General features: G+C 39.6%; 1 protein-coding gene across 6 annotated transcripts in view; it reads left to right on the forward strand.

The window, feature by feature from the left end:
- nphp4 (nephronophthisis 4) overlaps positions 1–17,000 on the forward strand; it is a 298,208-nt gene that overhangs the window by 224,638 nt on the left and 56,570 nt on the right. For all 6 annotated transcript variants that reach the window (XR_010013356.1, XM_062999062.1, XM_062999063.1 and 3 more), the window contains exons 17-18: positions 9,562–9,722; positions 15,573–15,753. Coding sequence is in view for 5 of the 6 variants with exons in the window: in XM_062999062.1 (XP_062855132.1) it covers positions 9,562–9,722; positions 15,573–15,753 (342 nt within the window). In the remaining variant the exon portion in view is untranslated. The remainder of the gene's footprint in view (positions 1–9,561; positions 9,723–15,572; positions 15,754–17,000) is intronic.

The raw sequence follows: 17,000 nt of genomic DNA on the forward strand, positions 1-17,000 counted from the left end.
TTCATCAATCTATTACAAACAAAGAGGTCAGTCATCAGCATCCTTACACTGAGTTTAGCAGTATTTAAATATTTTCCTTCCTTCCTTCCTTCCTTCCTTCTCTTCCTTATCCCTTTTCTTTACTTCCTTTCCTTTTCTGTCTTTTTCCTTCCCTTAGTCCAGCCTATTTTTGTGCATTTTTCGCCTGAAAGACATACCTAGTTTCTAATGCTTCTCATTCAGAAAGTTTATAAGATAACACAAAAATTATACTTCAGTGTTATAGAAAACCCTTTAAAGTATCAGAAAAACACAGCCAAATGCCATGATGTTATGTTACAATGATCAAATGATGACAACCCCCCCCCCCCCCCCCCCAAAATGTAGCCGCTTTTTACATTTTTTTTGAAAATCCAAAGTTTCAGTGAGTATAAGTAGGACTGCAGGTCTGCAGACCACCTACACAACACTATAGAGTTGTAGGCAAATATGTTTGCTGTCACCAGCCCAGATTTTAGACCTCTAACTCATTCTGATCTGGAGTTATTGCACCTGGAGTGGCATCACACCCCGCTGCTCTCAAAATCTCTCCAAAGCTTTCCAACTCAGAATAAACAGATTATACTGCAGATAAAATGTGTAAAATGCATTATTTATACATTATAAAGTCATTATTTATAGCATGTCTCTGTGTTTTGTGGTGTAAAACTTTCACATTCTGTTTATTCAGCCAGAAAAAACCCTTCCCCCACACGCGCGCGTGCACAGCAGAGCTATAAACTGAAACGTAACCTGAGAGCTCAGCCAGTGTGAACTGTTCACAACCTGAGTCGTTTGAATTGAATCACACAGCATTACCAGCCGTAAGAGGGAAGAATGACTCTTTTTACTCAGTTGTTCAGATTCAATCGTGCGTAATCTGTATCCATGGTGATGGCTGGTGAAGTACAGCTGTTTAGACCAATCCGACAGGCTAAATGCAAAATGATGAGTGGGAAATAAGCTGGTCCTCCAATCAAAAGCAAAATATGCTAATATTTTTGCATTTCTCCAATGAAAATCATGTTTTCTGTGGCCTGATGAATACTGTCTCTACATTGGCTGTAACGGTATTACGCAACATAACAGCCAAACACTGAGCAGTATCAGTTAGAGGGCGGGTTTTTGAGTACTTTGAGTGCTTTTTCATTACAAAACGAGCTGATATTCGCGTGTTATTGACTTTATAAGTTATAAAATATGCTTTCCACAATCCAAGATGGCCGCCGTGTTTGTAAACATTTACAAAAAGTGGATTTTATCTCGAATGGAAGGACTAATGAATATAAATTTGGACTCAGATTGAAGATAAAAGATCCAGGTATGCGCTGGTTTAGCTCTCATGCTTTTGTTTGATATAAATTTGTCGCGGTGGTGTTGTTTACCGAGTGCTTTGATGCATTGCATGCTATGCATTAATGGCAGAGCTTTATCAGATATGAAACTTTTCTGGGATATTTTTGATGCTGATGTATTTGAAGTAAAACAAACAGCAGAAATGTGATGGTGAGATTGTACTGGTTTGTGTGGTATACATTTTGTGGGTTTTAATGTAAGTACCGCTGTATAATATTACAAAATATAAACGCTGTACTTCTGGCAGAATTGATCAGACCTACAATTCTTTTGTGTTTTTAAAAGAACTTATAAATAAAATAAGCTCAATGTTTACGTTGCTAAAAAGTAGAGATTTTAAGCTATCAAAAGGTACCTTGTTTACCAGCGATGATAATTTGACGGTGTAACAGTATACAGAGAAACACAATAATATAAATTCCTAGGCCGTCGACGGGCTAAGGACCACCAAGGGGTTTTTAATGTCCTTTCCCTTTCCTTCCCTCCCCTCCCTTTCCCATTTTATTTCCCACTCCCCCCACTTCCTTTCCATTTCTTTCTTTTTTTTTACCTTCCTTTTCTTTCTTTTCTCTTCCCATTTCCTTTCCTTCCTTTTCCTTTTTTTTCCTTTCTCTTCTTATTCCTTCCCTTTCCTTCCTTTCCCTTCCCTTCCACCTCCCTTTCCCCTTCCCTTATATTCCCTTTCCTTCCATTCTATTCCTTTTTATTTCCTTTTCTTCCCTTCCTTTCCACATCCCTTTCCCCTTCCCTTATCCTTTCCTTCCATTCTATGTCCTTTCCTTTCCTTCTATTCCCTTTCATTCCTTTTTTGTCCCATTCCCTTCCGTCCCCTTCCCTTCACTTATCTTTCATTTTCTTCCATTTTATGTTCTTTCATTCCCTTCTGTTTCCTTTCATTCCCTTTCTTCCCTTTCCTTTCCTTTCCTTTCCTTCCCTTCTATTCTCAGTCCTTTCCTGTCCTTCCATTCCTTCTTTCCTCCCTTTCCCACTCTCTTCCCTTACTTCCTTTCCTTTTTTCTGTCTTTTTTTCTTTTGCGGCACTTTCAATTTCCCTTTCCTTTCCCTCCCTTTACTTTCCCACTCCCTTTTCGTACTTCCTTTCCTTTCTGTTCCTTTCTTTTTTATCCTCCCTTCCCTTCAATTTCCTGACCTTCCTTTTCCCTTTCTTTACATTCCTTTCTTCTTTCTTCTGTTGCTATCCTTCCCATCCCTTCCTGTCTCTTCCCTTTCCTTCTTTTTCTTTCCACCTCCCTTTCTCCTATACTTTTCTTTCCTTCTATTTCCTTATCTTTCTTTTTCTTCCCTTCCCTTATCTTTCATCCCCTTCCCTTTATTTCTATCTTATTCCCTTTCCTTTCTTCCCTTCCTGTTTTTTCTGTCCTATTCAATTTCCTTCCCTTCCCATTTTTTAGAAAAACACATTAAACCTGCTAAAGAGCAGATTAAAATATGTTCCTAGTGACTAGGTGCTGCTCTTTCTGTCAGTTACTTATCCACGCTGGCACTGAGCACTTGCTCTTGTTCCAGGAACACTCATTATTCTCTCCTTGTGTGTCTGCAACTTATTTGTATTAACTGTAACCCATAAATCAACAGATCCTGATTAAAACTCTGCTTTAGTTTTGACTCGGCCATTTAGGGGAACATTATGTTTTTGCCCAGCTGCCATGTGCATTTGGATTTTCAGCTTTCTCAATAATGGATGGGTACTGAGTGCTTTCATAAAATGTGCAGGGCTCGGCATTGTTATTTAATCCGACATGGATTTGTTTGTATAGAGCTTCTTTTGCACTGAACAGATGGTTTTAGAATATTGTCTTTATAAAGCTGCAGAAGCATATTTACTACCAAACTGACAAATGAAAAGGCTTATTAACTAAAGTCTAGCATGGTAGAGACCCCTACATGTACATGTACTTTTCTTGGAATAGAATAAAAATCCAGTTCATTCATTTAATAATCTTTTAGATATATTTGTCTAGTACATTTATTTTTAAATCTTGTGTTTTACATCAACAGATTATAAAAAAAATTTAATAAAATAAAAATCAATAATTACTTTCCCGTACAGAAAAAGCAGAAAAGACAAGGTCAGAGTTTGAGATGCCTTCGTTCATTCTGAGTACTACAAGAGCTTATATACGCACAGATATCTCTAGAATAGGCTTAGTGTTTAGTTAGAGGAAGTGAGATAGAAAAAGACATTAAAAACAGGAGCAGAACCAGATCAGAACGGCTCTGTGGTTAGCATTATCTGTAGAAACAGAAGTGTATACATTGCAAAATGGTACGCTCAGCTTAACGGTCAAAAACTCCAGCACCATAAGTATATGGACATTTAAAATATATAGCTAATAATAATAATAATAAATAAAACATCTACTATGAATCATTGGCTGGATTTATTGACAAGAACTTCGATAGGCCAGGTTGAGGCAGACTAGTTTAGGACCGAAAAGAGAATACATTGAAGAAACACCAGATGAGCTGTGGGTTATTTTAGAGATTAATATAAGCCGTGATCAGTATGGGCCATATGACATTCGAAGATCAGCAAGATATCCAGAAGCCAAACCATTTAGGGCTTTAGATCATAATTATGTCTCTGTCTTTAATGTGGACTCACCTGTGACCTGATGACAAAAGTCAGTACCTGAAATATAAAAGTGTTGTACACTGATAAGGTTGTCATGGAAAAATAATGTGAGATGATAAATGAAAATGAAGATTACAGTTGACTGGATTGGAGAATTTATTGGCACAATTCTGGGTTCTTACAGCAGTGTATCTGAAGAAGAATAAGAAAGAGATACTATGGCCCTTCCTTTATTCTGCTATGGTCAAATCACATTGGGTGTTGGACTTTGGAACCTCCATTCTGTGCTAACTGTTGTTTCTTATTTAATGACACTTTAACCTTGCTTATCTCTGTACTTTAGACCCCCAGCCACATCTCAAGCAACCACATAAGGATTTAACAGCTTTAACTATATAATGCACAAGCAGCAAAATACTAACATTCAGGTGATATCAAACATAATATCTCATATTTCCATAACAAGGTGAAATAAAATTATTTAGCGAAACGTTTGTTTATTTTAAAAAAAAATTGCTAGCTGCTATGCAAGAGGATGTAGCTAATATGCTTTTGGGTTGCATGGGCAGTGCCACCGGGATTGTTGCATGGCTAGATGGTAGAATGAGTTCCCTTAATATTGGATAATTTTAAAAGCGAATGTAAAGGTCAGTCAAAATCTGAGTCTGAGAAGAATCTAGCTCCTCCAGGACAATTATTCAAAGCACACCTTATGATCTACTATTAGCTACTTTAAGAAATGCAATCTAAAGCTTACTCTGACTATAATATATGGTAGATCTTGAAGGACTTGAGGGTGCAGGGATCTGCATATTGAATAGAATATATAGTATGTTTTTGTTTATTTATTGTTCTTTTAATTTTTTAATTTTAACCCCTTAACGCCGCTTGTCGCGAATTCGCAACACAGCTTTACGCAACACTTTAATTCAGATTGCAGCCGAGAAAGTGTATGTATTCCTCCAATGCCGGTTTGTGCTTATTGAATACGTTCCTAGGAACCTTTTGCAAGCACTGGTTTCTCGTAGGACCGGTCGGAGTGGGAACTACATTCGATTCACGGAAGCTAACCTGTCGGATAGTGACTTGTGCATTTTGCGGCTGCAAATTTGGAGAAATTGTTCAATTTGATGCAGGTTGTGCTAAGATAAAAATACGTACCACCTTACTGATTGCTTCTACAGCTGACATATTGGAATAGATTTCATGTGACGAATATTTTTTCTGTTATTTGAAGTTTTCTGTTTGTCGCGAATTCGCTACGTCCGACCATAACGGCTACAATCGGCCATAATGTCTGCATATAAATAATGCTGTATTTAGATTGATTTCAGCACTCACATGCACTTTTATTTATTTTGCAAAGTTATTTATTTGTTTATTTATTTTTCTTTTAATTTATTCATTTTAATTACTATTTTATAAATTTTTTGAATTGCATAATTTCTTTTTTCTATTAATTGATTAATTTATTTATTTGTTTATTTTTTTTTTAATTTATTCATTTTAATTACTATTTTTTTGCATTGCATAATTTCTTTTCTTCCCTTTTTTCTTATTAATTAATTTATTTTTCTTTTAATTTATTTATTTTAATTACTATTTTTTTGCATTGCATAATTTCTTTTGTTCCATTTTTTCCTATTAATTCATTAATTCATTTATTTTTCTTTTAGCTTATTTATTTTAATTACTATTTTATTTTGTATTTTTTGCATTGCATAATTTCTTTGTTCTCTTTTTGTTTCCTATGTATTTATTTATTTATTTACTTATTTATTTACTATCTGTTTTACCATCGCGTTATCCTATTCATGGTCGTGGTGGGCACAGTTCACCAGATGAAAGGTAGAAAACAGGCAAACTGTTACAGGGCAGCCACACCCAGCCTATTACAGGGCAAACACACCCACACACACATTCACACCTAGGCCAATGTAAGATCTCCAATTGGTCTAACTGCATGTCTTTTAACCTGTTGGAGAAAAACAAAGCACACAGTGGAAACCCATTCAGGGACACAGACTCCAACTCAAACCCGAGACCTTCTTGCTGTAAGGCGACTATGCTACCCACCAAGCCACTGTGCCACCCTATTTATTTATTTTTATTGTATTGATTATCTTTCTTTAAAAGCAGATTCTTACAAAAGTTATTTTACTACTCAAAAAAGTCATCTGCTCGGGGGAGCAAACTTTTGCATACTTTCATGTTTCATTAATATAATAATCGTGTGCTCATTTTGAAACAAATACATTCACAATTCCATTTCCAGTCCATTGTGTCTATTTACTTCTTCTTCCATGTCTGTCTTATTCTTTCCGTGTCCTCACATCTGAGTCAGTGTCTTGCTGAGACAGTGTCTAGCAAGCCTTGTCATCCCAGCAGCCCTCTGTCTTCCTGCTGAGAGAGTTAATGGTGTGAGCAGTCAGAGGCAATGGTGAAACGGAGACAGGCAGCAGGAGGAAAAAAAGAACATGGATGACAGAGGGAAGGGAATGAGAGATGTCCGTGATTGAGATGTTGGCAGAGAGTCAGAGGGGGGCAGAGCTGCTTACCATGCACTCAGTTTTTAAAAAGCTCTTATAGCATGGATGTTTTATCCAAAAAGATAAACAGGGTCTGTCTGAAAACCTAGTGAGCTCTCTACATAGACAGCATTTGACATCATGCTACATGCGCCCCTGAGAAGAAGGCATGTCTAAATTCTTAGATACATTAAAATGCTGCCTACTGAGGTGCCGTAATTCTAAGCGATATTCTAACTGAATAATGAGGGAGCATCTGAGTGTTCCTTAGCGGTGAAGGCAATTCCAGCACTCAATGCGGCACAACTTTTCTCACAAAAAAAAATTACAAATCTGGCAGATGAATGCGAAGCAATGAGTTATTTTCTAATTAAAATAAATTCTAATTGATATTTAATTTGTATAAAGGTGTACAAGTTTAATTTATTTGCAAATTCAGGCTTGTCAGTGACAATTTAACTACAGTGGGGCCAAAAAGTATTTAGTCAGCCACTGATTGTGCAGGTTCTCCTACTTAGAAAGATGAGAGAGGTCTGTAATTTTCATCATAGGTACACTTCAACTATGAGAGACAAAATGAGAAAAAAAATCCAGGAAATCACATTGTAGGATTTTTAAAGAATTTATTTGTAAATTATGGTGGAAAATAAGTATTTGGTCAATAACAAAAGTTCAACTCAATACTTTGTAACATAACCTTTGTTGGCAATGACAGAGGTCAAACGTTTCCTGTAAGTCTTCACCAGGTTTGCACACACTGTAGCTGGTATTTTGGTCCATTCCTCCATGCAGATCTCCTCTAGAGCAGTGATGTTTTGGGGCTGTCGCTGGGCAACACGGACTTTCAACTCCCTCCACAAATTTTCTATGGGGTTGAGGTCTGGAGACTGGCTAGGCCACTCTGGGACCTTGAAATGCTTTTTACGGTGCCACTCCTTCGTTGCCCGAGCGGTGTGTTTGGGATCATTGTCATGCTGGAAGACCCAGCCACGTTCCATCTTCAATGCTCTCACTGATGGAAGGAGGTTTTGGCTTAAAATCTCACGATACATGGCCCCGTTCATTCTTCCCTTAACACGGATCAGTCGTTCTGTCCCCTTTGCAGAAAAACAGCCCCAAAGCATGATGTTTCCACCCCCATGCTTCACAGTAGATATGGTGTTCTTGGGATGCAACTCAGCAATCTTCTTCCTCCAAACACGACGAGTTGAGTTTTTACCAAAAAGTTCCATTTTGGTTTCATCTGACCACATGATATTCTCCCAATCCTCTTCTGGATCATCCATATGCTCTCTGGCAAACATCAGACAGGCCTGGACATGTACTGGCTTAAGCAGGGGGACACGCCTGGCACTGCAGGATTTGAGTCCCTCTCGGCGTAGTGTGTTACTGATGGTAGCCTTTGTTACTTTGGTCCCAGCTCTCTGCAGGTCATTCATCAGGTCCCTCCATGTAGTTCTGGGATTTTTGCTCACCGTTCTCATGATCATTTTGACCCCACGGGAGATTATCAATGGACTTGTATGTCTTCCATTTTCTTACAATTGCTCCCACAGTTGATTTATTCACACCAACCTGCTTGCCTATTGTAGATTCACTCTTCCCAGCCTGGTGCAGGTCTACAATTTTCTTCCTGGTGTCCTTCGACAGCTCTTTGGTCTTGGCCATGGTTGAGTTTGGAGTCTGACTGTTTGAGGCTGTGGACAGGTGTCTTTTATACAGATAACGAGGTCAAACAGGTGCCATTAATACAGGTAACGAGTGGAGGACAGAAGAGCTTCTTAAAGAAGAAGTTACAGGTCTGTGAGAGCCAGAAATCTTGCTTGTTTGTGGGTGACCAAATACTTATTTTCCACCATAATTTACAAAAAAATTCTTTACAAATCCTACAATGTGATTTCCTGGATTTTTTTTTCTCATTTTGTCTCTCATAGTTGAAGTGTACCTATGATGAAAATTACAGACCTCTCTCATCTTTCTAAGTAGGAGAACTTGCACAATCAGTGGCTGACTAAATACTTTTTGGCCCCACTGTATTTTTGGTATACTAAAGGAGATGTTAGCTGGCATGCTGGGTTGTTCTGCCTCAGCGTATTGGTTTGAATGGCTTAAGGATAACTGTGTCAGCCTAGTAGCAAAAGCTGTGTTGATGTAATCGCCATAATCACTGTCTAAGTAGTGCGTCCAAATAATCTGCCTTGAGTTTGATGTCATTAGAACCCTCTCTACTTATTCAGCTGCCCAGGTAGGCAGCAAGGCAGCTCACTAGATTTTCAGACAGACCCAATATCAAGCCAAAAGTACATGAATACCTGAAGACGAGCTTGTTTGACAGCTTATTTCAAACCATGGGTATTTATATAGATCTCCTACAATTTCCCAGCCATAACAGCCTCCACAGTTCTAGGAATACAGCTATGCTACTGACATTCCAGTTTATTTCTAAAGTGTAAACTGGGGTTTTGAGGTCAAGCATGTGCAGGCCACTGGAGTTCCTTTCTACCAAACTTGTCTATACCATCCAAGCAATGTCTTTATTGACATCACTTAGTTCGAAGAGATATTGATTTCTACCTGAGTGGCATGGAGGTTCAGTGCTTACAGCAAGAAGGTCTTGGGTTTGATTCCCAGGTGTAGCAGTCCGGGTCCTTTCTGTGCATGTTGCATGTGTACATTTACCAGACGCTTTTATCCAAAGCAACTTACAGTTGTGACCGTATACAATCTATTCAATTGAGGGTTAAGTGCCCAACAGTGGTAATCTGGCAGTGGTGGGGCTTGAACGGACAATCTTCTGACTGCTTGTCCGGTAGCTTAACCACTAGGCTACAGTTGCCCTCCATGTTTCGTGAGTGAGTGAGTGAGTGCACTGTGATGGACTGGTGACCTGTCTGGGTTGTTTCTGGTGATATCATACAATAAATGAATGATTTCATACCTCTGTTAGGACTGGGTGTGGCTGAAACAGCTAAACTTAATCATCCAGATGGGTTGTCCACATACTTTTGGCACTATAGTGTAGTTATTGTGTAGTTTTATTATCACTTTTTTTCTCTCTTACAGCTTCTCCTGGACTACAGCTGCAGTACCATGCTGATCCTGCTTTCCTGAAAGCTGGAGAGCGCACATGGTTCCTGCGCTATCTGGCACAGCACTCTCTGCACATAGACGTATGGGACAGTGACTCTCTACTGCTCATCGGCTCCACTGCAGTCCAGCTGAAGGTTCATAACCACTAACACACAGACTAACCTACGGATTAGAGTTTCTCTAGCATAACTTCAGCCAATTTATTTATGATAACATCTTATTATCCATCAGTCACTGACATAATTATAATTTTGTTTGTTATTTAGCATTACCAGAAAAGTTGGGACACTTTTAAATTTGTTTAGGAATTACATAAAATACTGTAATTGATTAATTCGCTTATACCTTCATTTAACAGACAAAAGACAAAATATTTTTTAGAGATTTCAATGACCAACTTATTTCTATTTGTTAAATGTAAACAAATTTAGAAAAAGATGTCTTCAACTGGGAAGGAGGCATGTTTTTTTTTTTTTTTTTTTTTTTTTTTTTTTTTTTTTTCTCCTCTTTTTTCCCCAATTTTTATCCCACAGTCTAGTCGTGTCCAATTACCCTGAATGCGTCCTCTATACTGATTCGACCCTTCACCACTGACTGAGGACGCCTCTCAACTGACATGCGCCCCCTCTGGTACGCACAGTCATTACAGATAGTGCATTTTTCACCTGCACGATTCGAGTTCATACACTTGACAGGCACTGTGTATGGAGGGCCACACCCCCACCAGCATTATTCCTCAGCCCTGTGCAGGCACCATCAGTCAGCCAGCAGGGGCCGCTGTCACACCAGTTACGAGGACCTATGATCAGACTTTCTTACCCTCTAACCCTGAACAACAGCCAATCATTGTTCATACTGCCGCCCAGCCTAGTCAAAAAGGCAGAGCTGAGGTTCGATACGATGTATTAGAAACCCCAACTCTACTTTACCGCTGTGCCACCTGAGCGGCTGGTAAGGAGGCATGTTTACCACTGGGTCACATCACTTTAAGAATTTAAGATAGCAGTTGTCACAGATTTGCAAATTGTTGCCTATTATTGGTGTATATAAGACTTGTGGATGACTCATTTTTCTCTTCATGATGTACCATACATTTTTGATAGGAGACAGAGCCGGACTGCAGGCAGGCCAGTCAAGCACACATACTCTGTCTGCAAAGCCACACTGGTAAAACTCATGCAGATTAAGGCCTGGTATTGTAATTCTAAAATAGACATAGATTTCTGGGAAAAGACATTGTTTTGACTACAGCATATATCTTTGCAAAATTTAAATATAAGCCTCAGCATCAACGTTACCTTCACATACATGTAGATCACACATGTGGGCACTTATGCGCACCGCTATGCCATCACAGATGCTGGTTTTTGCTCTTTTCTTTGGTATCAGTCTGAATAGCCTTTCATCTTTGGCATGTACAATCCAACATCTGTTTTTCCCAAAAACAATCTGAAATGTGGACTCACCTGACCACAAAACACATTTTCACTGTCTTTCATAATGACTTCTTTAAAAACTCTCAGGCATTTCACAAAATAATATATGGCTTCCTCTTTTCATAATACAGTTTCAGGATGCATTTCTTGATGCAGCGGCAGACTGTGTTAAGAGTCATTGCTTTTCCAAAGTATTTTCTATAGGGAGTTCAGCAGCAGTTTCTGCCCTTGGTTGTTATGCACAGAGATTTTCTTTGCCTTCCTGAATCTTTTTATGATATTATGAACTGTAGATGGTCTATAGTCTTGTTCTGAGAATCATTGATATTGAACCGACTGAGCATTATGTAGATCAGGGTTTTTCAAACCGTCGTGAGCCAAAAAAATGAGTCGCCCAAAAATAAATAAATAATTAAAATAAATATATTTTAACAGGCTCACATAAACAGGATTGTTTTTAAAAGACACATCACGAACGCCCCCTAGTGCGGGCTTTATTACAGTGCTGCAGCTCAGTTGAGCCTATATATCGGAGCTGAAAAATGAATAGGTCAACTGCCAAGAAAAAACGACAGGCTGAGACGGTGGCTACAGAAACAACTGAAAAGGTGTGCAATTTTCAATAGCAAACAGGAGAAAGTTCAAGAGGAGAAGGCAGTGAGCTACAAGCTAATCGCGTTGCTACTGAGCCAGTCAAGCAAAAACAAAAAACGAGTGCCAGGGTCTATAAAGATAGTTTGGATTTGTAAACTGTTCCCCTGCTCTAAGGGAGGCACTGTCGCCTTACAGCAAGAAGGTTCGTCCCCAACATCATGGGTTGTCCGGGTTCTTTCTGTGTGGAGTTTGCATGTTCTCCCCGTGCCTGTGTGGGTTTCCTCCGGGTGCTCCCGTTTCCTCCCACAGTTGGAGGTGAATTGGAGATACAAAATTGTCCATGACTGTGTTTGATATAACCTTGAGAAGTGATTAACCTTGTGTAATAAGTTACTACCGTTCCTGTCATGAATGTAACCAAAAGTGTAAAACATGACGTTAAAATCCTAACAAACAAGCAAATCTACTACTCTAAAAGTGTTGCCCTCTCTTGTTGTGAACCACAATGGGACCAGATCATACATAGCAAACAGGCCCATCCTTCTCATTAAGTAAGTGAATTTTGTTTTGTGATTTAGTAAAGATAGATAGATAGATAGATAGATAGATAGATAGATAGATAGATAGATAGATAGATAGATAGATAGATAGATAGAGATACTTTATTGATCCTGAAGTAAATTAAAGTGGTGACAAAGTGTCACAAATTGGTGAACCATGACCCCTTCTTGCTTGCAAAGACTAATGCTTTGGTGGTTGCTTCCATTTAAACTGCTAATTGTGTGTCTTATTTTGGGTCATTCCATTCCAAGACATCTCAGGCTCAAACTACTGCTGCCTGCAACAAGTACTTTTTGTCCAAACTATTTATTTTTTTAATGTGTTTATTTATTTTGAACATCAAGCCAAATTTGACCATATAGCATTCTCTAATGCAGCTAGTGACTGTTTCAGATCTCCCACCATCCCTGTCCTGATATGACCGAAGCAGGTGTTGAACTGTCCCAAACGTTCACTGCCTCTGAGTCCCCCAGTGCTATGAATGTTTTATGCCTGATCTTTGTCCAGGTGAGCTGGGACAGCAAACGACCGCAGAATTAATGAGATATGGATCTGAGTGTTCTGGGTAATGGATTTAAACAGCTCTCTTAGGTTACACTCCCAGACTTTTAGTCCATGACTATTCGGTTTGGCTTCATGCCCAGTGCTGGCAACCTGTTCGCCGGGCACCTGTTAAACAGCAGATGTTGAATAGCAGAACAAAAACAAAACACGAGCTAAGACCTGAGTGTCCAAATAAGCAAAATGATGGCACAGAACAGCAACAGTGACCTTTTCAGAAATCACACGGTGACAGATCAGGCTGCTGATAAGCCCTTAGCTGCTTGTCATTGCGTTGTGGCATTTGTCAAGAGAGTGTTGCATATATGTGGACAGATTGTTGTCATCGTGTTGTTTTTTGGCTTCTTGTCTGGTTTTCAAATGTGTCTAGACAACAGTCTTGCCTCATAACAATTCTGTACACAATATTAACTAAATAAACAGAGAACCTATGAGGCTCTTTGCATTATAGAAGTAAAACAAGTCAAGTCAAAATCATTTGTCTATAGCGCTTTTTATAATAGACATTGTCTCAAAGCATCTTTACATAATCCAGGATCGACAGACCAAAAACCCCTGTTGAGTAAGCCGAGGGTGACAATGGCAAGGAAAAACTCCCTTAAAATTATTGGAAGAGCCACTCAGGTGGCGCAGCGGTAAAATACGCTAGCACACCAGAGCTGGGATTTTGAATACATCATATCGAATTTCAGCTTTGACATCCGGCTGGGCTGGGCAGCTATATGAACAATGTTTGGCTGTTGTTCATCCAGGTAGGGAGCCGGATAGGGACCTCATAACTGATGCAATTACGACCTCTGCTGGCTGATTGGTGGCGTCTGCACAGAGTAAAGGAATAATGCTGATCAGGGTGTGGCTGTCCATGCACAAGGCTGATTTGCATATAAAACTCTCCTCGTGTCAGTTTGCTCTCCTCAATCAGGGGCGGGGGTCAGCACCAGTAGAGAGGAAGCATAACGCAATTGGGGAAAAATTGGACGTGCTAAAAATTGGGGGAAAAAGGGAGAAAATGCATTTAAAAAAATAATTATAGCAAGAAACCTTGAGAGGAACCAGACTCAGCAGGAACACATCTTCCTTGGGTGGCCTGGAGAATAATTAAAATAAATATGATTTACACTAACCATACAGTGAGTTCTGGACATTTTCGGTGCAAACACGCCAGGTTTCCATCACATTTAGCAGGAGCAGCATTGTTGGTACAGCAGTCTCAACTTGCAGGCTTCAACCCCATTTGGGTAAACAGGTTTCTGTCAGAACCACCTCGGAGTAAACAACAGAAAACATAGTAAAAATGTGAAATCATTAAGAGTAAAATGTCAGTTTTGCAGAGAACAGCATAAGACTCCGGCACCCCTACTTATTACAGCATGATTAAAAGGGAGAGCTAGCAGGTAACACAGTCACGAGGGCTTTCACAGGATGTCAGCGCCCACCTTCCCCATCGTCAACAAACCATTTCATAACCAACCACCACAGAGATCAGTTTCAACTCTTGGCTGTACCACTGGCTTGGCAAGAGATACCATTGGCCATATTTAAAGGGGCGCACCGCAACAGCGATTCCTGCTGTCTTCTTAATGGGATGGCATGAGCAGCAGAGGAATATAGAGGGCATAGCATGATCCTCTGTACTCACTAAGACCTTATGAAAGAATGTGCCATTGGCCAGTGTAAAGATGAAACCGGCGGTTTCACAAGTGTTGAAGGAGGCATGGATGTCATGAATTAACAGTGGTCACCAGGGAGCGCTGTGAAATTGAGTACATACAAGAAGGGCTAAAACGATTCCTCGAGAAACTCAAGTAAATCGATTACTAAAAATCATCGATTCAAATTTTTTGCATCGAGGCATCGTTTAATCCATACAACTATATACAGCTCACGGTGTTTCACACGGACGACTTTCACATTTGCACAACGCGTTCACGCTGTGGGCAGGTGACGTGAAGAAGCCGAGGGCTGCGTCCGAAATCTCATACTTAAACAGTACTTAACAGGACTCAAACCGGGTACTTTTTGCGTACAGTTTAACAAATACTACGTATTTGGACATGCTTGACGCTCCTGCGTACTGTTCAGTGTGAACGTAGCGATTTGGGACGCAGCCGAGATTTGATAGCACGGACTGCAAAATAGAGAGAGAGAGAGAGAGAGAAAATAGCGAACAGGAGACCGGACAGAGAAAACCACAGAAAGTTTGAGATCATTTTAAGCTGAAAAAACGAAAACTCAGTACAACATCCACACCATCAGAGCGTCGTGTTGATACGTTTACTTTTCTTCATTATTAGTGATATGGCAAGTCAAACATCTCATTTAAATGCACCATTACAAAAGCGGTGATTACCATGCTGATCTTAGTACATTTTTTTAAAACGCTCTGCGCCTGTTTTGTAAATCATTATCTCAAATAATAATCCATAATCTCAAAAGGAGCTTAAAAACGGGGCCAAACGTTAGTACATATGCTCCTTAATTGGGTAGTAAATAGCTCTGTCTGTTTATTTGGTATTGCTTTCTCAGTCTTTGGTCCCTTATAGCCCTGTTGGGCCAATTAAAGGCTCTTTCCAGATGTCTTGTCTGCTATTTAGGACTTCTACTCTAAGATTATTAATGAATGCTGTCCCTGATTATGAGATGGATCTCAGTAATAATCATCTTTATTACATTACCATCGAAGCCAAGTGTTGAATATGAGACAGTCCATGTAATAGATCAAAACTACTGTACTATAACATAATAGATAATAACCAAACATGTAAGTGCATGCAGTTAATAATTTCATTAATAATACAGTGATGTTAAAAAGATGCTGTCCTGTGTCTGCAGCATCTGTTGCGTCAGGGTCGATCTGCAGTCCAGGTGCTTCATGAGCTGGAGGTCGTTACTACAGAGTACCTACAAGATGCCAGCCTGGTTAGGGAGCATGCAGATGGGCACAGGGTGATGCCACCCATCAGTGTCTACACCACGGTCAAAGGCAAGCTGCACGTACGACTCGGCAACATTGGTAAACCATGCACTACATACTGTATGCATTTGTTAATAACTGTATTTTCTCAGCAGTTGATGAATGACTGTAGTTTTTCTTAATGACACAAAACAGACTGAAGGCAGTAAATGCTCCTGAACTAAAGAACAAAAAGAGAAAAACAAATCTCACATGCTTACGATTCTATGACACTGTATATAATTTATGAACATGAATACACAGTGTGGTAAACATACAGTATATGCACAATGCTATAGCTATATATATATATATATATATATATATATATATATATACTGTGTATATATATATATATACTGTATATATATATATATATATATATATATATATATATATATATATATACTTTGTAGTTCTACAATTACTGACTGTAGTCCATCTATTTCACTTCATATGGTTTTAGCCTGCTTTCACCCTGTTCTTTAATGGTCAGAACCACTACAGAGCAGGTATTATTTAGGTGGTGGATCATTCTCGGCACTGCAGTGACAATGACATGGTGGTGGTGTGTTAGTGTGTGTTGTGCTGGTATGAGTGGATAAGACACAGCAGCTCTGATGGAGTTTTTAAACATCTCACTTTCTTCTGGACTGAGAATAGTCCACCAACCAAAAATATCCAGCCAACAGCGCTCCATGGGCAGCGTCCTGTGACCACTGATGAAGGTTTAGAAGATGACCAACTCAAACAGCAGCAATAGATGAGCGATCGTCTCTGACTTTACATCTACAAGGTGGACCAACTAGGTAGGAGTGTCTAATAGAGTGGACAGAGGGTGGACACGGTATTTTAAAAACTCCAGCAGCGCTGCTGTGTCTGATCCACTGATACCAGCACAACACACACTCCTTTTTTTTTTTTATAACTGTAAGGGTTATCACACTTATAGAATGTTTATATAATTACCCTAACTTGACCAAACCAACCAGAGAATGAATAAATGCATGTCATTTGCTTTGGTGACCCCTTAATTTTCGACCAGCTAGTGGGCAGCCTGGTGACTCAGTGGGTAGCACTGTCGCCTCACAGCAAGAAGGTCCTGGGTTCAATTCCCAGGTGGAGCGGTCTGGGTCCCTTCTGTGTGGAGTTTGCATGTTCTCCCTGTGTCTGCATGGGTTTCCTCAGGGAGCTCCATGAATCAACATTCTGTGATGTGGAGATCTTGACCAGCAGAGATCGCAATTGCAGCAGTCAAAAACAACCTCCCAGTCAGCCAACCTCCCAGTTTTTTAAAACACAAACTC

Source organism: Trichomycterus rosablanca, chromosome 7 (assembly GCF_030014385.1).
Source record: "Trichomycterus rosablanca isolate fTriRos1 chromosome 7, fTriRos1.hap1, whole genome shotgun sequence".
In the NCBI taxonomy this organism is placed as follows: Eukaryota; Metazoa; Chordata; class Actinopteri; order Siluriformes; family Trichomycteridae; genus Trichomycterus; species Trichomycterus rosablanca.